General features: G+C 39.8%; 2 protein-coding genes across 2 annotated transcripts; both read right to left on the reverse strand.

Moving 5' to 3' along the window:
* Positions 1-623: 623 nt before the first annotated feature.
* Positions 624-5907, reverse strand: LOC141328070 (E3 ubiquitin-protein ligase TRIM35-like). Its single transcript, XM_073835384.1, has 6 exons — positions 5314-5907; positions 5051-5146; positions 4651-4881; positions 4551-4573; positions 4351-4469; positions 624-2342 (listed from the first exon to the last, which is right to left on the reverse strand). The coding sequence occupies exons 1-6, from the start codon at positions 5707-5709 to the stop codon at positions 1849-1851; spliced, it is 1359 nt and encodes a 452-aa protein (XP_073691485.1). The 5' UTR covers positions 5710-5907; the 3' UTR covers positions 624-1848.
* Positions 5908-17411: 11504 nt separating this feature from the next.
* On the reverse strand, positions 17412-22406 carry LOC141327177 (E3 ubiquitin-protein ligase TRIM35-like). Its single transcript, XM_073835329.1, has 6 exons — positions 21816-22406; positions 20956-21051; positions 20556-20786; positions 20456-20478; positions 20256-20374; positions 17412-18252 (listed from the first exon to the last, which is right to left on the reverse strand). Exons 1-6 carry the CDS (start codon positions 22215-22217, stop codon positions 17759-17761), a joined length of 1365 nt encoding a protein of 454 aa, XP_073691430.1. The 5' UTR covers positions 22218-22406; the 3' UTR covers positions 17412-17758.
* Between the last annotated feature and the right edge of the window lie 763 nt (positions 22407-23169).

The following is a 23169-nucleotide window of genomic DNA, read 5'->3' on the forward strand; positions in this document are numbered from 1 at the left end:
AATAGTTTTAGGCTGTTTCAGTAATAGTTTGTTGCAGTATGTTGACTTTGACTCAAGAGCTTGATTTGTGAACCAAGTTCATCTAAAACAGCTCCAGTCTGAGTCTGAAAGGCTTTCTCATAGAGCTGTGACACTTAAGCATGTTCTCTATTTTAATATAAGGATTGATGATGGCCATTTATTTAGGTTTATGTAAATGTTTTCTTGGGTCATGTGCTCGATCATCCACAAGGAGGCGCAGGAGTCTAATAAGAGCTTTCTCACAACTCCTCTCCTTTTTATTAAACTTCATAAATGCTTTCAAAGTTCACTCACTGCTGTGTAAGAACATGTTCATCTTCATTTATGAGTGTTGTTCATTAAATAGACCATGGTTTTATTATAGTAAAAGTGTAGTAACCCTGCCTTTTTGGGGTGTATTGATCAGGCTACCATTTGTATAACACAGTTTTACTGCAGATACAGTGGTTAAACTATAGTTAGTGTAACAACATCATGGTTGATTTGTGGTTACTGTGGTTAAAAATATGGTGACCATGTTACATGATGGCTGACAGACTGATAACTTTTATCACATCTCCATTTCTCCTGTTTATTGTTGTGGAGCAAGGAAGAGTTGGATCCAAATGCGAAGCTTTATTAATAAACCTATAGACATGGTCAAACATCAGCAAACAGGTACAGTACAGTTTTCACTCAGTTGTGTTTTAGTGACTAAAACTCTCCAGTATTTCATAGTCAAACACAGTTTCATATTGAAATGAATATTAAATGAAAACATCCTGGCTCCTCCACTGCTCTAGAACAGCATCAGGTTGAATAATTACTGGAAAAAAAAGAAATTGAATAAAGCTTCATTCTTTATTTTACAAAAGTGTGCTGCTTCACTGTTATTGTGAAGATACACAAATAAAAATAGACTTTTCTGAATGATGCTCTTTCATTTGATTGCTCTTTGCTTCTAAATGTTGAATGTTTTCAACTCTTAATCATGTTCAAACATTTAAAGCAGTGTTAACGTCAAGTCATTATTTATATAGCGCTTATATTTGACAATGCAGATTGTGTCAAAGCAGCTCTACACTCCAGTATTAAACGCTGTTAGTGTCAGACTTTCAGAGTCCTTCATCACTTCAATTAAGATGATTATCATTTCATTTCAAAATCTGACTTTAGCACCTCTTTTTGCTTTGAGATCAATCTGAGGATAATTACAGGTTGAAAATCACAACAAGAAATAACTGTGACAGGAAACACTGATAAAAAAAAAAAATTCAATTACATCAATCTGTATTATATGAAACTCTAAAGAAATAAATGTGGCTTAAATAATTTGTTGGAAGAACAACGAGAAAAAATGACACTGTTAGTTTCTACAAGCGATTATTGATATTTGTTTTCATAGATTCATAGTCATCATTTGATCTGAGAATCAGATTCATAAACAGCTGAATCAGGTATTTCTAGACTAAATATTCATATTTGATTCAACATTGTGGATCAGCGAGAACCTTTTACATCCATTTACTTCAAGAAACAAATGATCATTAATCTCTAGAACTGAAATCAACAATTCTTCATTGACAACAAACACTGAGAATGTGTTGAATCAATAGTGGAATAACACTAGAGAAAATATGATCTGACTGTTTCTCATTGGTCAGATATGATGAAGATGATTTATTTGAGCCCTTCATCACGTGTTTGAATAATTGTTCATTTGTAAAGATGAATAAATGTAGTTGTTTTCTGGTCTGATGTTCAGATCAACAGTCTCTTACTGATGTGATCTGGATTAAATATTGAAACATGATGAAAGATGAAAGCAGGAAGATCCAGACCTACAGATTACTGACTATTGATCGATAAGATCCTCAGAGAGTAATGATCATCATAAGTACAGAAGAATGGTAAGAGTGTGTGAGTGAAGGAGGTTGTGAATGTGTGTAGATGTGTGTTAGTTACAGGATCAGAGAATGACACCGTTCCTCTGTCATAGTCCAGATTCACTCTCACACGATCAAGATGCTGTTTAACACGAAAACCAGAACCTAGAGACACTCCATACGACACACACCAGACACCAGTGTTGAAGAAATCACGTCCCTTCCTCTGGTTTGATGCTGTAGTTACTCCAATACTCCAGCAGTAACTCTGTTTAACCTCCACATCCCAGCAGTGTGTTCCTGAGTTAAAACCCTCTGAACCCAGAACACAGGAATAATGGTCAAATCTCTCAGGATTATCAGGAACAGGTTGATCTCCGCTCCATCTCACACTGGTCAGATCATCAGACAGAAGGAGACGTGGATAAGCCGTGTTTGGATCCAGAATGACAGGAGCTGATGAGACACAATCAACAGATGCTGCTGTTATTCTGATGTTCATATAATGATCAAGACTGAACCCAACACAGATGATTATGAATTATGACACTCGTCCTGTTGATCAAACACATCAGACATTTTCCTCTCATCACTGTCAGTCATTCTCTGTCTGATTTATCAATACTGAAAGTTCAATCACAAACACTGACAGACACAAACTCAAAACACTTTCATTTACTCTCATTTAGATTCAATTATAGTCAGAAAATCATTTTAATAAACAGATCTTTACACAGTGATTTCATGTTTTCATGTAGAGATATGCAGTAAATAATGTTCATATCTTTATCGTTTTCCTCAGTGTTTCTCTTTTATGAATCACAAAGGTATTTACTGAATTCTGTCTAAAATAAATAAACAGTAGATATTATTCTACAATAATGCAATGAAATAATACTGTAATAATAATAATAATGATAATAGTAATAAGCTTGCTGAGATTAACAAAAACTACAATTAAAACTATTTAGTTATTTATTTAATTATTCAGTAATTAAAATAAAGCTTACAATTAATTATAAATATTAGATGAAAATGTATTTAAATTTAAATGTTCAGAAACGTTGTTTTGGCAACTACCCTAAAACTGAAATAAAATGATTTATAATTAAAAAAATGAAGCTAAATAGATTATTATTATTATTATTATTATTATTATTATTATTATTATTATTTCAAATGACAAAAACACTTACAAAATTAAATAAATAAAAATATATACCAATAAAACCTAATTAAAGTAGCATATAAATAGCAATAATCAAATGGGAAATAATGTTTTTGTGACTTTAGACTACATATGAGAGTGAATCAGACTGAATTGTGGGATTGATTATTTGTAAAAGTGAGCTGCTGGTTTTGGTGCAGTAGATGATCTGGTTCATAATGCTGAAATCTGTCAATATGGCCTCATCTTCATCATCATGATTTCCAGTGTGTGTGTATAAGAGCTCAGGGCCCGTATTCACAAAACATCTTAGAGCTAAAAGGGTGTGTCAGTCCTAAATTTATATAGGACTCCCACATTTTTGCTCTAAGAGTAGCAAGCATTCTGAGAGGTGTTTGGACAGTTTAGAGCCATCATGTAACGGTCCTTGTACACTTGAGTTCACAGAAACTAGTGGTCTTCTTTATAATCTGTGGCTCCAGTAATTCTGGCAAAGCATCAAAGTTTACTGACGTTCTTAAGTAAAGTTTAAATTGCTGGGATAATCTCAGAGATCCTTTGAGGAGGTGCACACAAAAACTACTCTCTCCTTCCTCTCCTTATCTTATAACTGGATGGAACCAATGTCCTTTCTTTTTTCTCTTTTTAAGAAGAAAATCATCCTCACTGCTTCAAGATTCCATTTTGTATCGTTTTGCGCTACATTTTTTATTTTATTTTTTTTTATTTCTTTTTGTAACGGAAGAATTACTACGTGACTAGTGTGCAATAATTTGATGCGTGGAAATTTTTTCGAATGATAAATACAAAAAAATGCCTACAAAAAAAATTCTGACTCAGTTTGCAAGGGTCCTTGTATAAAGTTTGGTTGTCTTTTATGTTTGCATGCATTCAGAAATGATCATTCTACTATTAGTAAAAGGATATTCATATATCCACGAATTGTTTACGAGAAGCACACATTTAAGAGGCTGACAATTAGCTGAACATTTAGTCGTTTAATTAGTGACACGTAGCTTTATTTTTAAACACACATTTTTATTGTAAAACCTTAAAAAATAGTATCATACTCTACAATATTTATATGAATAAATCTCTGACAGAGAAATCCCTATCAGCCAATCACAGTGTGCATAGCTAATGAGCATGCTGACATCATCCATATTAATGAGCTCAACCCCGCCCCTTACTCTCAACTTAAGACTTCTCTCTATTCCTGAGTAAAAGTTTGTCTCAGCAGCTTTGGGAATAGATTTTAAGAGAAAACTCTTTTTTAGGAGAACTCTTCAGACTCACTGTTCTGGACGATGTCCTGCATCTTCTTCCAGACTCTGAACGGCAGGTTGCCCAAGTAACGTGGCACATCAATCAAAGCTCCAGAAGGCGTCTGTGGATCCGGCTGTGAGATCTGGACTCTGGAAGAACATTCAGGAGTCAGAACTGCAGTGGCTTTGGATCAGAAGCAGAGAGACCAGAGACACCAGCAGATCACTCACCTTTCCATTGAGACTGGAAACTCCTGCAGAACAAACACACCATTGATCATCAACAACTCAATCAATCATCAATCAATCAATCAATCATCTGAAATCAGACCTTTAGAAAGCAGACATCACTGGCTTTCATCATCTCCTCCATGTCTTTGATTGTGTGTGAAAGAGCTGAGATGTGTCTGTTCATCTCCTCCAGCTTCTCCTTCATCATCTGCTTCTTCTGCTCCTCTTCCTCCCTCAGTGCAGTGATTGTAGCTTCTTCTTCATCTCTGAGAAACTGATGAAGCTTCTCAAACTGCTGTTTAATCTGACGCTCTGTGTGCTCAGCTTGAGACTGAAATCAAACCACATTCACTTCAATCGTCTCCATCGACACACATCGACACGATCACATCATTCACATCTGAGATCAACTAATCCATTATATTAAATATATCAGATCACAACTGTATATAGTGATCCTACAGCTGGAATCCAAATCACTCTCCGTTCTGTTTCCTCACCTTCATGTGTTCAGCTGTTTTATCAAACTTTCCTTTCATGTTTTCATTGTGTTTCAGTTTCTCCTGTAATGATTTCAGTGCTGTATTCAGCTCCTCCTAGAATTAAACAAAAATAAAACACATAAAACACCAGATTACAGTGAAAGAGAAGACGATACAGTGATACGATCATATAATGCAGTGCTAAAGTATTTGCCATCATCCTGATTTCTTCTTAAACAGGACTTTAAAACATGAAGTTAACTAAAACTAATTTCTCTCACCTTATATGATGAAACCACTTCACTGATGGGTCTGAATTTATGATTGTCGTGTTTCTGTGAATTAATACACACTACACACACCGGCTGTTTGTCCTCCAGACAGAAGAGTTTGAGTTTCTCACTGTGTAAACTGCAGATCTCTTCAGATCCTGATGAACGCCTCTCATTTCTCTCCTTCAGGAACGACTCACACAAGTTTTTTAACACAAGATTACATGGAGGATGTTGTTTAGAGGATCTTCTCCTGCAGACGGGACACTCCTGAGTTTTCTTGGTTCTCCAGAACTGTTGAAGACACTCTTTACAGACACTGTGACTACATGATAAAACAACAGGATTCTTGAAGATTTCCTGACATACAGGACAAGAAAAATCATCTTCAGATAGTGAAGCCATTTTGACTCTTTGAGCTCCAGCGATCTAAACTTTACTGTCACTTTCTCAACGACAGTTTGAGATATAAATCTCCATGAGAATCACAGAGATCTACCATCTATTCAGAAACAAACTGAACAAAAATCCTTCTGTAAAGTGTTTCTCCTGGTTCTTCACTGATGGCTGGTTGTTTATTGGTTTTTTTTTTCAGTAGAGAAGAGAGTCAGTGTAACAGAAGAAAGGAGAAAGAACACGTCAGTCTCTTCCTGGTAAGAGCTGTAAGAGGGAGGAGTTTATGATCCTTCATATTACTCACAGATCATAAACCTTTACTCCCTTTGATAAACCAGAAAAACGTCTTGGGTTACGTAACCCTGGTTCCCTGAGGGAACGAGACGCTGCGTCATCAACGCTATGGGGAACGCCATTGGCGAGCCTCTCTCTGAACGTAGTCTACCAACCAGTGTTGTTTTCGTCAACGATGACGATGACGAAATCATTTCGTTGACGCCAATTTTTTCCATGACGATAACGAGATGTTGACGAGATAAAAGTGGCTCGTTGATGACTAAAACAGAGACAGATGATACGAGACGAGAATAGACGAAAATGTTAGTGGGTGGTCCGTCAGGCATTTAAAATGTATGACATTTCTGCTTATTGTGCATGCCAATCAGTGTTGCCAGATTGGAAATGTACAAGTATCGTACCAGAAGCTCAAAATTATCGTATTTGGGAGAAAATCATCGTATTTGAGTCAAACGTTCAAAATAAAGAAAGGCTATTTATCTAGATGTTACAGCTATTCTCCTTTTCAGCACTCATTTTCTATACCTTATATTAATGCTAAACTAATTATCTTACCCGAGTCAAACATTCAAAATACAGCTATTAATCTAGATGTTACAGCTATTTATCATTTTCAGCACTCATTTTCTATACTTTATTGTTAAACTAACAACCTCAGTTTTGAAACAACTGACCTAAGGACAGGAACACTTGTGCTCGTGAGAGAGAGTCATTCTCCACGATGATTGGTTGAGAAGACGTAAGATTGGATGAAAGACATGCGTAACACCACGTTCACGTCTCCTCACAATCATGAAGGTAGACGTAGGATCCACACAACTAGATCTTTGAGAATCTTCTTTCCTAGCGTTCGTCCCGCGTAAATGCAGGGTTCGCTGTGCGGCAAGCCTCTCTCCATTTGTTCCGATCAAGAGCATCCTCGGGGTCGACATTAGCTGCTTTCATATCTTCCTTGATTCGGTCCATCCATCGCTTCTTTGGTCGCCCTCGCGGCCGTCGCCCACTAGGACTGAGACACATTGCTCTTTTGGCCACCGACTCCTCCTTGCTGCGCACAACGTGGCCATACCATCGAAGGCGCACATCTCTCATCTTCTCAGTAATCGGTCCCACATCCAGGACCATCCTGACATCCTTGTTCCTGACATGGTCCAGTCGGGTCAGGCCGAGCGTCCATCTAAGCATGCGCATCTCCATGACGTGAAGGGCTTGCTGGTGTTTTGAGGATGCAGGCCAGCACTCCGAGCCATATAGTGCCACTGGTCGAACGACGGTTTTGTAGATTTTTGCCTTAAGGCGGTTGGGCATTCGTCGATCGCAGAGAACACCCGTCACTTGGCGCCACTTAAGCCAGGCCGCATTGATCCGGGCTCGGACGTCTGGGAGGATGTCACCGTCTGCCGAGAGGGTGGAGCCGAGATACTTGAACTGCTCCACTTTCCTGAGGTCAGGTCCATCGACGCTAATGGTGCCGTCGGATTGCAGGCCGCCCTCCATATATTCTGTTTTCACAAGGTTAAGCCTCAACCCGTTCTCGTCTAGCCTCTCTTTCCATTGTTGTACTTGGTTCTCGAGAGCTGGGCGCTCTTCACTGGCGAGGAACACATCGTCGGCATAAAGGAGTGTCCACGGATGGGGTGTCTGGATGTCTCCTGTAATTACGTCCATGCACAAAATGAACAAGAACGGCGATAGGGCCGAACCCTGGTGTACTCCCACGTTGATTGCGAAAGTTGGGGAGGTTCCCACAGGACAGCGGACAGCGCTGGTGACCCTCCCATACAGGAGTTGAACCCATCTCACATAGGCTTCTGGGACACGATGCGAGCGGAGGGCGCTCCAGATAAGGTCATGGGGCACTCGGTCGAAAGCTTTCTCCAAGTCAAGGAATGCCATGTGCACTTTCTTGTTCTTCTCCCTATGCTTCTCCATGAGTAGGCGAACAGCATGGATAGCGTCTGTTGTTCCACACCCTCTCACAAATCCACACTGGTTGGGAGTGATGTTAGTAATACAACGGAGTCGGCTGTCCAAGATGCGTTCGAAGATCTTCATTGTATGACACAGGAGTCGAATGGGTCGATAATTGGTACACTTACTAACATCGCCTTTGCCTTTCCAGATTGGCACGGTAACACTAGCCGTCCAGTCTAAGGGGACCTTATTATCGTCGACTATTCGATTAAAGAGTGCTGCGAGTATCTCGGCGCCTCGCCATCCCATCAGCTTCCAGACTTCAGCCGGGATGTCGTCCAGCCCCGTCGTTTTGCCATTTTTCATTTTCTTGACAGCCGTGAGCACTTCGGCTAAGGTGATCGACGGGACCGGTCCCATGACGGGCTCAGGGCTTGGTATCGGCGGGTGCGGAAATTCTTCATTTGTGATTTTTGAAAAGTAGTCACGCCAGCGTAGGAGGATGGCTGTTGGATCTCGAAGGAGCTGGTTATTGGCGTCTTTGATGTACACCATGTGGCCGGTCGGTTGCGTCGACTGGTGGCGAGAGTTGGCTAGGCGATAGATCTTATTTGCTCCCTCCGGCGTGTCCAGTTGGCTGTATAATTCGTCGAGGTACTTTGCCCTGGCGATGGCCACCGCCCGCTTCGCTGCTGACTTCAGCGTCTTGTAATGATGGAGGTCTGTATCCAGGCGCGTCTTGAACCAAGTCTTGTAGGCCATCTTCTTGGCCTTGATCGCCACTTTGACTTCTTCCTTCCACCACCAAACGGCTTTGTCGATAAATCTCCTTCCTGGCTTCGTTCTTCCTAGGATGTCAGTGGCAGCTTCGCGGACTTGGGCACTAATCTTGCTCCAGAGGACCTCCGCCGGTTGGTTGGAATCGACTTTGATGGCGCCAAGGGCCTCTGCCAGCTGGTTCTTGTGCTCTGTCCACTTCCACCATTTGACTCGCTCAGAGCCCGTCTTCCGTCCGCGGTGCCGCTGCAGGTGGATCCGAATGTCAAGAATAAGTGGCCGGTGTTGGGGTCCAATATTGTCGGACGGGATCACCTTGACGTTCAATGCAAGTTTCAAGTCTTGATGTCGCAGCATCCAATAATCGATCTGGGTCGACCGTCCACCGCTGATGTAGGTAGCGAGTTGTGTGGGCCTCTTTTTAAAGAAGGTGTTGGCGATGGTTAGATCATGTGCCTCAGCACAGTCGAGGATACGACGACCACCGTCGTTGAGGGCGCCGCATCCTTGGCCTCCGTGGCACCGCTCGTATCCATGTCTACTCGCACCCACATGTCCATTTAGGTCCCCACCGATCAGAAGATGCTCCTCTGGTTCCACCGTCCGGAGGTGGGCGTCTAGGACTTCCCAGAATTCATTCTTCTCGTCCTCAGTATAGCCAGTTTGGGGTGCATAGCAGGAGACGACGCGCATGGCGGTCCTGTCAGAGATGATCTTAACTGACATGTGGCGGTCCGAGATGTTAAAGACCTCAACCACACTGTCCCTTAGTTGCTGGCTAATGACCACTGCAACTCCATTTTGAGTTGTCTTCAGGCCGTGGTAAATTATCTTATATCCCTGGCCAATTTCTCTGGCCTTCGGTCCCTTCCATCTTGTTTCCTGGATGCAAGCGATGTCGACTCGTCGTGTCTTAAGGACATCGGCCAACTCGCGACTGCGACCAGTAAGCGTGCCGATGTTGATTGTGGCTAATTGAATTCGAAGGACTCGCTTCTTTAGCCCATTTCGTCCATGAACGGGGATGAATTTGAGAATAGAAGCTCTATAATTACAACGACCACCATGGTGTCACAAAATTCTGAAATTATCGTACATTGTGGTATTATTGATCGTACATCGTAAAGAGGTCAAAATTATGGTACAAATACGATAATTATCGTACGTCTGGCAACACTGATGCCAATTAAAACCGAAAAATATCTGCCGCTATGGCAAGCCGTTTTAGCATTAAATACTCTTTGCCATACTACTATGGCAAGCCGTTTTAGCATTCCATCCTTGTTTGTCTTTTATGTTTTAAAACATTCCTTCATTATTGTAATTATTGGTAAAAATAGTCTATCCGGAAGCTCACATTGTGTTGAACTATAGATCTGCTATTTTCAGAACTTATAAGTGACACTACCCAACAGCAAAATACTTACTGACCTACATTAATTTCTTAAAAGACTACTTTTTCCCCTTTTTTTGACTAAAACTAGACTAAAACCTTTTTGACTTTTCATCGACTAAAACTAGACTAAAACCTTCTTGAATTTTCGTCGACTAAAATTGGACTAAAAGTATCACATATAAAAGTGATTAAAATTTGACTAAAACTAATAACCATTTTAGTCCAAAAGACTAAGACTAAGACTAAATCTAAGATGGTTGTCAAAAACAACACTGATACCAACCAATCAAATGACGTGAGTGACATCACCGGCGTGGTGACGTAAGCGACCAGGAAGTATAAAGCACGTGCGTTTCAAGTCGGCGTCAGCTTCCAGGAATGTAGCGATGCGTGGCAGGAATGCAGGAATTATGGTCCATGACGCAGCGTCTTGTTCCCTCAGGGAACCAGGGTTACATACGTAACCAGAGACGTTCCCTTCCAGGAACTCGGCTGCGTCATCAACGCTATGGGGAACGAGATGCCCACGCCCCCATAAGTCCAAGTCCCTGCCTAGTATCTGCTAGGACAAGGGTGGAAAGAGTTGTGTCTGGTGAATCATGCCAGAACACAGGAAAAGTCTCCGCCTGGGGAAATTGCCAGGACGCGAGGGATAAAGAGTCTCTGCCTAGGGAAATTGCCAGGACGCGAGTGATATTACGCCTCTGTCTGGGGAACCGCCAGAACAAGAGGGAGATAAAAACACCTCGGCCTGGGGAAACTGTCAGCACACGAGGGATAAGGGGTCTCTGCCTAGGGAAATTGCTAGGACGCGAGTGGTATTACACCTCTGTCTGGGGAACCGCCAGAACAAGAGGGAGATAAATACACCTCGGCCTGGGGAAACTGCCAGGACACAAGGGGGTGTAGTACACCTCTGTCTGGGAAACTGCCAGAGCAAGAGGGGTAAAAGGAGTGCCTGGTGAACCTGCCAGGACACTGGAAGAACTCCGCCTGGGGAAATTGCCAGGACACGAGGGACAAATGTCTGTCACTCAAGGACAGAGGAGCCTGGAGCGGCTCTCAGGTCTAGCTCGTAGAACCTGACAAATGTTAAAGGTGAGGACCAGCCCGCAACACTGCAGATGTCCTGTATAGGGACACCTGCTGCCAGAGCTTTAGAGGCAGCCAAGCCTCCAGTAGATTGAGCCTGGACTCCCAAGGGTGATGGCAGGCCAGAGGACTCGTATGCAGTAGAAATGGCATCCACGATTCATCTACTGATCTTAGGTTTTGAAGCAGGGTACCCCCTCTTAGGGGGACAGTAACAAACCAACAATTGCTCTTTATTACGCCACATGGCAGCTCTGTGGACATATGTGTCTAGTGCTCGCATGTTGTTGGTGCGAATCAACACGTGACGGTCTCTCAGGTCCGAGAGAAAGTGTTTTAGGGCCTGGAATACAGTCAGCAACTCTAAGCGTTTTATGTGCCATGAGAGATGGTGACCGCTCCACAGACCTTGGGCCGAGTGGCCACTCATGACCGCTCCCCAACTGGTGAGGGATGCATCTGTCGCTAGCGTGAGGCGGCTTGAGAACCAAGGTTTCTTCCACATATCAAAGGCACGTAGGCATCACCGCGTGACCTTGATCTTGCAGAATGGGTTCCCCCTCGGGGAAAACCTCTTGGTTTTGAACCACCACTGTAGTGGCCTCATGTGCAGCAGTCCAAGAGGTATCACGCTGGATGCAGCTGCCATAAGACCTAACAGTACTTGGAACTGTTTGACAGTGAGTGACAGGCCTAGCTTGACTGCAGAGATCGTAAACAGAAGTTGGCATACCTCTGCTGCACTTCTCATTAGACATTAAAAATCTCAATATCTGGGAGTAAGAGAAGAGCAGACATATGGATAAATTTGACGATGCAAAAGAGGACTTAATTCTGTCCGGTTTTCTAAGCGCCTCTCACACAGCACATGAGTAAGTTTTGCGTCTCATGAAAGGAGAAATACACAAAAAATGATTTACGAATTACCCGTGTTGATGAGTATTCACGTAAACACAATCGGTTACATCTTAGATTAATTTAAACAACTGGGAGACCATCAGACATGTATCAGTACATTGCATCCGTGCGTTCGGGTTTTAAAGGTGCCGTAGAATGCATTGAGAGAATATTTTAAATTGCTCTCTGATATCTACATAGAAGGTATATGGCATAGGAAAGGGCAAAAAAATTTCAGAAACTGTTTTACAGGTCCATTTAGAACCCTAGGATTTGTCCCTAGAATGAAATGCTCTGTTATTGCCTTATTTGGAAGCTTCATGAATATTAATGAGCTCTGCTCTGATTGGCTGTTTCACAGAGCAGCTCAACTCTATAGCTGGCACACTGATAAAAATATATATTTAATTAGGAGCTCTAGCCGCTTTTAATATGCGGTTTCTTGAATCTGCCGTTTTGAATCGCCGACATTTTAGTCTCATTGCTTTGATCGCATGTAAAGTTACAATGCAGAGGGAGTGCTTACTTACCACACACGTTCAGCTGCTTGTCAGTGATTCTTAAGATCTGTAAATCATTCACCATCATCAGCGCAGTTATTTCTCCATCATTGGCCATCATCAGCGCAGTTATTTCTCCATCATTGGCCATCATCAGCGCAGTTATTTCTCCATCACTGGCCATCATCAGCGCAGTTGTCTCTCCACAATAATATGCTTAATTAATTCTTGCTTAAATGAACAATTAAATTAATGTCATTGTTTTTAACCACTTCTTTTGCTTCTTTATCTGCAGATTCATTTCCTTGGACACCAACATGTATAAACACCCACAAAAATACTACTGTAACCGCAGTTATTTCTCCATCATTGGCCATCATCAGCGCAGTTGTTTGCATGTTAAAATGTACTGTAGGAAATATAATGTTGTATACACTTTTCTTTTTCTCTTCTTTTTATTCTAATGTAAATCCTGCCAAGAGGGTGGAGCTGAACATGCAGTGCCAGATGAAGCTCAATGAAGACTCTGAGCAGGTATAAGAATCAAGGATGATTCAATGTGGGTTAGTAGGGTAATCAGGAAATTTTGTAGTTAGGGTGTCAATGGTCCATTTGAGAGATATGAGGCGGTAATGCACTGTGTGCAGGTGCCAGGTCGTGCTGAAAAATGAAATCTTCATCTCCATAAAGCTTTTCAGCAGATGGAAGCATGAAGTGCTCCAAAATCTCCTGATAGCTAGCTGCATTGACCCTGCCCTTGATAAAACACAGTGGACCAACACCAGCAGCTGACATGGCACCCCAGACCATCACTGACTGTGGGTACTTGACACTGGACTTCAGGCATTTTGGCATTTCCCTCTCCCCAGTCTTCCTCCAGACTCTGGCACCTTGATTTCCGAATGACATGCAAAATTTGAGCAACAGTCCAGTGCTGCTTCTCTGTAGCCCAGGTCAGGCGCTTCTGCCGCTGTATCTGGTTCAACAGTGGTTTGACCTGGGGATGTTTCTACTCCAGACTCAGTCCACTGCTTCCGCTGGTCTGGAAATCAGTCCTTCTTCACAATCTTCCTCAGGGTCCGGTCACCTCTTCTCGTTGTGCAGCGTTTTCTGCCACACTTTCTCCTTCCCACAGACTTCCCACTGAGGTGCCTTGATACAGCACTCTGGGAACAGCCTATTCGTTCAGAAATTTCTTTCTGTGTCTTACCCTCTTGCTTGAGGGTGTCAATGATGGCCTTCTGGTCGGCAGTCTTACCCATGATCGCGGTTTTGAGTAATGAACCAGGCTGGGAGTTTTTAAAAGCCTCAGGAATCTTTTGCAGGTGTTTAGAGTTAATTAGTTGATTCAGATGATTAGGTTAATAGCTCGTTTAGAGAACCTTTTCATGATATGCTTATTTTTTGAGATAGGAATTTTGGGTTTTCATGAGCTGTATGCCAAAATCATCAATATTAAAACAATAAAAGGCTTGAACTACTTCAGTTGTGTGTAATGAATCTAAAATATACGAAAGTCTAATGTGTATCACTAAATTACAGAAAATAACGAACTTTATCACAATATGCTTATTTTTTGAGAAGGACATGTATCTCACCTTTCAGACTCAGACTGGAGCTGTTTTAGATGAACTTGGTTCACAAGTTGCACAAACAGATTCAGCAGTCCTCAAAATAAATAAAAACAGTCAAACTCTGAATATTATTCAAACCTGCAATATTTAAATACGGTAAATAAGACAAGTATCAATTATTTGTTTAATCCCATTTTATAAACCAATGTTCTTGCTTCGGACCTTCGATGATCCAGTTCATCCATACTAAGCAAACATAAGACATTTGAACTTGAAAATTGAACTTTCTTCTCCTGCTTCTGTTCTTCATGCATTTAGTTTAATTTGAGCCCTCTACTGTACAGATGTGAATTTACATTTCCTCCAATTTCACTTTTGATGTAAAAGTGTTTTACAATTGTAAAATAACTTTTGTATATTAAAAACAAACAAGCAAGCCCTGCCCAGATTTAAAACAGTAACTCAAAAGTAATGCGTTACATTTCATAAAAAGTAACTAAGAGACGTAATCAGTTACTGCAAGAGCTATTTTAGGTTTTGCTTTCCATTGTTATGTCTATGTGTGTCCAGTAGGGGTCACTCTTGGTTAAATCCTTGCAGAATAAAGGTGGGAACCTTTTCTCAGGTAACAGGTGTTTCTGGAGGGAAGGTGCAGTTTTTTGACCGCTATTTACAAACATCACTCAGCTGCTTAAAGCACTAGACTTAGACGATTACAGTTATATTTTTAGTGATAATGCAATATTGTAATGCATTACATTTAAGAGTAAGTTTCCCCAACACTGATCATATGTTCACATGTTCCAGCTGTGTGTGTGAGTATCTGACAGATGGCTTTATTTGATTAAAATCACTCTTCCTCTAATGCACATGCTGCTTCTACACTTCTAACTCACATAAAACCTTTGTTTTTCATGCTGAGTTATCAGTTTAATGTTTGCCAAACAAGCTAATAAAATAAAGCATTTGCTTATGTGCATCAACAACATGTCTTTATTATACATATTGAAATCCAAGTGCTGAATAGTTTTAGGCTGTTTCAGTAATAGTTTGTTGCAGTATGTTGACTTTGACTCAAGAGCTTGATTTGTGAACCAAGTTCATCTAAAACAGCTCCAGTCTGAGTCTGAAAGGCTTTCTCATAGAGCTGTGACACTTAAGCATGTTCTCTATTTTAATATAAGGATTGATAATTGCCATTTATTTAGGTTTATGTGAATGTTTTCTTGGGTCATGTGCTCGATCATCCACAAGGAGGCGCAGGAGTCTAATAAGAGCTTTCTCACAACTCCTCTCCTTTTTATTAAACTTCATTAATACTTTCAAAGTTCACTCACTGCTGTGTAAGAACATGTTCATCTTCATTTATGAGTGTTGTTCATTAAATAGACCATGGTTTTATTATAGTAAAAGTATAGTAACCCTGCCTTTTTGGGGTGTATTGATCAGGCTACCATTTGTATAACACAGTTTTACTGCAGATACAGTGGTTAAACTATAGTTAGTGTAACAACATCATGGTTGATTTGTGGTTACTGTGGTTAAAAATATGATGACCATGTTACATGATGGCTGACAGACTGATAACTTTTATCACATCTCCATTTCTCATGTTTATTGTTATGGAGCAAGGAAGAGTTGGATCCAAATGCGAAGCTTTATTAATAAACCTATGGACATGGTCAAACATCAGCAAACAGGTACAGTACAGTTTTCACTCAGTTGTGTTTTAGTGACTAAAACTCTCCAGTATTTCATAGTCAAACACAGTTTCATATTGAAATGAATATAAAATGAAAACATCCTGGCTCCTCCACTGCTCTAGAACAGCATCAGGTTGAATAATTACTGGTTGTGAATGATAATGAATTCTGAATGATGAGATTATGAGAGCGAGTGAGTAAAATAAGGGTTAGGTGTAAAAGAGCACATAGTTATTGTGTTCCTGGAGTTTGTTCAGGTTAAGTCCAGCCCTGGATGAGTGCTTTCATCATAAGTACCAGAAGTAAAGAAAATCTGACTAAACTTGAACTGCAGCTGGACTCCTGGTGACTTTATGATTCTGGCAACAGTGTGTTTAATGCAAACATGTTCATTTATTGATATTATACAGTGCCTTGCAAAAGTATTCACACCCCTTTATTTGGTGCGTTTAGTTTTGTTGCAGCATTATGTTGAACTATTAAATCACTTTTTTTCTCCACATCAATCTACATCTAATACACTACCATGACAAGCACAAAACAGGTTTGTAACAACTTTGCAACTTTATTAGAAATAAAAAAACTGAAAAGATCAGTTGCATAAGTATTCATACCCTTTTCTGGGACACTGGAAATGTATCTCAGGAGCATTCATATTGCTTCTAGATGTTCCTACACTGTATTTGATAGAAAGATGAATTAAACCTGTCGCTCATATCTGTTTAGTTGTTGGGCTTGTTATAACGTCGTCGGTCAAACTTACATTCATACTCTACGAGATTGAGCTCTGGAAAATGTCCATTCAATTTAATTATTTCTCTGTTATTGCCACATCGCACCATGTTGAATTCAGTCCTTAAAAGACATTTTTTTCATGTTTTGGGGAAAAAAAAAGAAATTGAATAAAGCTTCATTCTTTATTTTACAAAAGTGTGCTGCTTCACTGTTATTGTGAAGATACACAAATAAAAATAGACTTTTCTGAATGATGCTCTTTCATTTGATTGCTCTTTGCTTCTAAATGTTGAATGTTTTCAACTCTTAATCATGTTCAAACATTTAAAGCAGTGTTAACTTCAAGTCATTATTTATATAGCGCTTATATTTGACAATGCAGATTGTGTCAAAGCAGCTCTACACTCCAGTATTAAACGCTGTTAGTGTCAGACTTTCAGAGTCCTTCATCACTTCAATTAAGATGATTATCATTTCATTTCAAAATCTGACTTTAGCACCTCTTTTTGCTTTGAGATCAATCTGAGGATAATTACAGGTTGAAAATCACAACAAGAAATAACTGTGACAGGAAACACTGATAAAAAAAAAGTCATTTATTCATTTACATCAATCTGTATTATATGAAACTCTAAAGAAATAAATGTGGCTTAATAATTTGTTGGAAGAACAATGAGAAAAAATGACACTGTTAGTTTCTACAAGCGATTATTAATATTTGTTTTCATAGATTCATAGTCATCATTTGATCTGAGAATCAGATTCATAAACAGCTGAATCAGGTATTTCTAGACTAAATATTCATATTTGATTAAACATTGTGGATCAGCGAGAACCTTTTACATCCATTTACTTCAAGAAACAAATGATCATTGATCTCTAGAACTGAAATCAACAATTCTTCATTGACAACAAACACTGAGAATGTGTTGAATCAATAGTGGAATAACACTAGAGAAAATATGATCTGACTGTTTCTCATTGGTCAGATATGATGAAGATGATTTATTTGAGCCCTTCATCACGTGTTTGAATAATTGTTCATTTGTAAAGATGAATAAATGTAGTTGTTTTCTGGTCTGATGTTCAGATCAACAGTCTCTTACTGATGTGATCTGGATTAAATATTGAAACATGATGAAAGATGAAAGCAGGAAGATCCAGACCTACAGATTACTGACTATTGATCGCTAAGATCCTCAGAGAGGTAAGTGGATGATTATTCCAGAAGAATGGTAAGAGTGTGTGAGTGAAGGAGGTTGTGAATGTGTGTAGATGTGTGTTAGTTACAGGATCAGAGAATGACACCGTTCCTCTGTCATAGTCCAGATTCACTCTCACACGATCAAGACGCTGTTTAACACCAAAACCAGAACCTGGAGACCCTCCGTACCACACACACCAGACACCAGTCTTGAAGAAATCCCATCCCTTCCTCTGGTTTGATGCTGTAGTTACTCCAATACTCCAGACTGAACTCTCTTTAACCTCCACATCCCAGCAGTGTGTTCCTGAGTTAAAACCCTCTGAACCCAGAACACAGAGATAATGGTCAAATCTCTCTGGATTATCAGGAACAGGTTGATCTTCGCTGAGTGTCACACTGGTCAGATCATCAGACAGAAGGAGATATCGATTAGCCGTGTTTGGATCCAGAATGACAGGAGCTGATGAGACACAATCAACAGATGCTGCTGTTATTCTGATGTTCATATAATGATCAAGACTGAACCCAACACAGATGATTATGAATTATGGCACTCGTCCTGTTGATCAAACACATCAGACATTTTCCTCTCATCACTGTCAGTCATTCTCTGTCTGATTTATCAATACTGAAAGTTCAATCACAAACACTGACAGACACAAACTCAAAACACTTTCATTTACTCTCATTTAGATTCAATTATAGTCAGAAGATCATTTTAATAAACAGATCTTTACACAGTGATTTCATGTTTTCTTGTAGAGATATGCAGTAAATAATGTTCATATCTTTATCGTTTTCCTCAGTGTTTCTCTTTTATGAATCACAAAGGTATTTATTAAATTCTGTCTAAAATAAATAAACAGTAGATATTATTCTACAATAATGCAATGAAATAATACTGTAATAATAATAATGATGATATAAAATATGAGATATGAGAGTGAATCAGACTGAATTGTGGGATTGATTATTTGTAAAAGTGAGCTGCTGGTTTTGGTGCAGTAGATAATCTGGTTCATAATGCTGAAATCTGTCAATATGGCCTCATATTCATCATCATGATTTCCAGTGTGTGTGTATAAGAGCTCAGGGCCGTATTCACAAAACATCTTAGAGCTAAAAGGGTCGTGTCAGTCCTAAATTTATATAGGACTCCTACATTTTTGCTCTAAGAGTATTTCACAAAGCATTTAAGCTCCTAAATCTGTGAAACATCAGTAGTGAAGAGGACTCCTAAATCACTGAGACCAAATCCCAAACTATCCTAAATTGGCTATTGCCGATAATCTGCCTCAGAATGTAAAAGTTTTATAAACACACTGCATTTATTTGCACACATAGGCATGCATATTTTTATATTCTTTTGGGAGTTATCTCCACATTTGTCCTTTTGAAAGGTCATTGTCCCATTTTTTTTTTTCCGGGTAAAACAACAAATACTACCTCACGTTTCACGTCAATCACGTTTACATACTGCCTCCAGGACGTCATAAAAACAATCGGATCGGGTTTGATTTTCTGCATTTTTTGCATCCATAGCAAGCATTCTGAGAGGTGTTTGGACAGTTTAGAGCCATCATGTAACGGTCCTTGTACACTTGAGTTCACAGAAACTAGTGGTCTTCTTTATAATCTGTGGCTCCAGTAATTCTGGCAAAACATCAAAGTTTACTGACGTTCTTAAGTAAACTTTAAATTGCTGGGATAATCTCAGAGATCCTTTGAGGAGGTGCACACAAAAACTACTCTCTCCTTCCTCTCCTTATATTATAACTGGATGGACCCATTATTTCCTTTCTTTTTTCTCTTTTTAAGAAGAAAATCATCCTCACTGCTTGAAGATTCCATTTTGTATTGTTTTTATTTGACTTTTTATTGATTTTTTTTTCTTTCTTTCTTCAGATGTGACTGGTGTGCAATAATTTGATGCGTGACAAATTTTTCGAATGATGAATACAAAAAAATGCCTACAAAAAAACAATTCTGACTCAGTGTGCAAGGGTCCTTGTATAAAGTTTGGTTGTCTTTTATGTTTGCATGCATTCAGAAATGATCATTCTACTATTAGTAAAAGGATATTCATATATCCACGAATTGTTTACGAGAAGCACACATTTAAGAGGCTGACAATTAGCTGAACATTTAGTTGTTTAATTAGTGACACGTAGCTTTATTTTTAAACACACATTTTTATTGTAAAACCTTTATTTGAATTTGGCAAAATAGTATCATACTCTACAATATTTATATGAATAAATCTCTGACAGAGAAATCCCTATCAGCCAATCACAGTGTGCATAGCTAATGAGCATGCTGACATCATCCATATTAATGAGCTCAACCCCGCCCCTTACTCTCAACTAAAGACTTCTCTCTATTCCTGAGTAAAAGTTTGTCTCAGCAGCTTTGGGAATAGGTTTTAAGAGAAAACTCTTTTTTAGGAGAACTCTTCAGACTCACTGTTCTGGACGATGTCCTGCATCTTCTTCCAGACTCTGAACGGCAGGTTGCCCAAGTAACGTGGCACATCAATCAAAGCTCCAGAAGGCGTCTGTGGATCCGGCTGTGAGATCTGGACTCTGGAAGAACATTCAGGAGTCAGAACTGCAGTGGCTTTGGATCAGAAGCAGAGAGACCAGAGACACCAGCAGATCACTCACCTTTCCATTGAGACTGGAAACTCCTGCAGAACAAACACACCATTGATCATCAACAACTCAATCAATCATCAATCAATCAATCAATCATCTGAAATCAGACCTTTAGAAAGCAGACATCACTGGCTTTCATCATCTCCTCCATGTCTTTGATTGTGTGTGAAAGAGCTGAGATGTGTCTGTTCATCTCCTCCAGCTTCTCCTTCATCATCTGCTTCTTCTGCTCCTCTTCCTCCCTCAGTGCAGTGATTGTAGCTTCTTCTTCATCTCTGAGAAACTGATGAAGCTTCTCAAACTGCTGTTTAATCTGACGCTCTGTGTGCTCAGCTTGAGACTGAAATCAAACCACATTCACTTCAATCGTCTCCATCGACACACATCGACACGATCGCATCATTCACATCTGAGATCAACTAATCCATTATATTAAATATATCAGATCACAACTGTATATAGTGATCCTACAGCTGGAATCCAAATCACTCTCCATTCTGTTTCCTCACCTTCATGTGTTCAGCTGTTTTATCAAACTCTCCTTTTAATATTTTATTGCACTTAAGTTTCTTCTGTAATGATTTCAGTGCTGTATTGAGCTCCTCCTAGAATTAAACAAAAATACATAAAACACCAGATTACAGTGAAAGAGAAGACGATACAGTGATATGATCATATAATGCAGTGCAAAAGTATTTGCCCCACTCTAATTTCGTCTGTGTGAAAATCTACTTTCCCCTGTAGTTATTAATTCCCCAAATCTATGAAACTTTATTGATAATGGAGTTCAGCTGGACTAAACACAACCAGCTCTGATCAATCAAATCAACACTTAAAGAGGTCCTATTATGCTCCTTTACAAAGTCTTTATTTTGTTTTGGGGGTGCACTAGAACACGCTCTCATGCTTAGTGGTTCGAAAAACGCAATATTTTTCACATAATTCACATTATTACAATAGCTTTCTCCCCAGGCTTTCACAAGCGGCTCAATTAGTTCCGGGTTCCACCTTCCGAAAAACCAAATGTGTTGTGATTGGTCAGCAGTCCCACTGCGTTATGTTTGGCTAACAGCGTAAACTGCGTTCCGCCCTGCTGAGCCCCTTCCCAAAGCAGCAAACTAGATTAAAGTGATTTTACATTTTAAATATGGATTTTTTTTTTTTTACAAAAACACATAGGATTGCTAAAGGAGGCTTTTACCGACCACCGACTTTTGTTATTTATTATGGATCGACTTATTTTGGACTGATGGAACACTTGCTCGTGTCATTCAGTCTATGCTGTTCTGTATGCCAGAATTCAATCAAATCAACACTTAAACAGGACTTTAAAACAACATGAAGTTGGCAAAAATCTAATTTCTCTCACCTTATATGATGAAACCACTTCACTGATGGGTCTGAATTTATGATTGTCGTGTTGTTTTGAATCTCTGCAAACTAAACACACCGGCTGTTTGTCCTCCAGACAGAAGAGTTTGAGTTTCTCACTGTGTAAACTGCAGATCTCCTCAGATCCTGATGAACGTCTCTCATTTCTCTCCTTCAGGAACGACTCACACAAGTTTTTTAACACAAGATTAATTGGAGGTTCAGATTTAGAGGATCTTCTCCTGCAGACGGGACACTCCTGAGTTTTCTTGGTTCTCCAGAACTGTTGAAGACACTCTTTACAGACACTGTGACTACATGATAAAAGAACAGGATTCTTGAAGATTTCCTGACATACAGGACAAGAAAAATCATCTTCAGATAGTGAAGCCATTTTCATTCTTTAAGCTCCAGCGATCTAAACTTTACTTTCACTTTCTGAACGACAGTTTGAGATATAAATCTCCATGAGACTCACAGAGATCTACCATCTATTCAGAAACAAACTGAACAAAAGTCCTTTGTCAGTAGAGAAGAGAGTCAGTGTGACAGAAAGTAGAAAGAACACGTCAGTCTCTTCCTGGTAGGAGCTGTAAGAGGGAGGAGTTTATGATCCTTCACATTACTCACAGATCATAAACCTTTAGTCCCTTTGATAAACCCGAAAAACGTCTCAGGTTACTTATGTAACCCTGGTTCCCTGAGGGAACGCGACGCTGCATCATCAACGCTATGGGGAACGCCATTGGCGAGCCTCTCTCTGAACGTAGTCTACCAATTAATTAATTAATTAATTAATTATTATTATTATTATAAGCATCTGTCATTTCGGTTTCTTCTTTTGTTTTGGAAATTTTGTTCAGAAGATGTGTAATAGCACCCCTAGTGTATAGCAATGAAAACACAGATTCTCAGAGCACAAGTAGAACTCAAATATATTTAGACTTATTCTAAAGTATAAGTCAGGAACACTAAAATGTGATTTTAAGTATATTTCTGAGAACTATATAAAGCACATTTCTGAGATGTACTTTCCTATTTTAGTTTTAAAATATACTGACTGCACACTTGAATAAACTTATTTTTTTTAAGGGTAAAGTGAGTTCCCTTCCGGGAACTCCCGCTGCGTCATCAACGCTATGGGGAACACCATTGGCGAGCCTCTCTCAGAACGTAGTCTACCAACCAATCAGAATGACGGGAGTGACGTCACCGCGCGGTGACATCATCGACCGTGAAGTATAAAGCACGTGCGTTTCAAGCCGGCTTCAGCTTTTGTCATTCAGCGAAGCGCTCTGTGTGTGTCTGTCTGTTACATTTCCTCTGTTTTTCTGTACCAGTTTTCACAAGTT

Source organism: Garra rufa, chromosome 1, assembly GCF_049309525.1.
Source record: "Garra rufa chromosome 1, GarRuf1.0, whole genome shotgun sequence".
In the NCBI taxonomy this organism is placed as follows: domain Eukaryota; kingdom Metazoa; phylum Chordata; class Actinopteri; order Cypriniformes; family Cyprinidae; genus Garra; species Garra rufa.

Excerpts from the sequence above, each read along its gene's own strand:
- LOC141328070 (XM_073835384.1), bottom strand. The coding sequence starts at position 5,709 with ATGGCTTCACTATCTGAAGATGATTTTTCTTGTCCTGTATGTCAGGAA. Across the intron at positions 4,882-5,050 it reads AAACAGCTGAACACATGAAG|TCTCAAGCTGAGCACACAGA; the intron begins GTGAGGAAACAG and ends GTTTGATTTCAG. Across the intron at positions 4,470-4,550 it reads TTTCCAGTCTCAATGGAAAG|AGTCCAGATCTCACAGCCGG; the intron begins GTGAGTGATCTG and ends ATGTTCTTCCAG.
- LOC141327177 (XM_073835329.1), bottom strand. The coding sequence starts at position 22,217 with ATGAAAATGGCTTCACTATCTGAAGATGATTTTTCTTGTCCTGTATGT. Across the intron at positions 20,787-20,955 it reads AAACAGCTGAACACATGAAG|TCTCAAGCTGAGCACACAGA; the intron begins GTGAGGAAACAG and ends GTTTGATTTCAG. Across the intron at positions 18,253-20,255 it reads GCAGGACATCGTCCAGAACA|CTCCTGTCATTCTGGATCCA; the intron begins GTGAGTCTGAAG and ends GTGTCTCATCAG.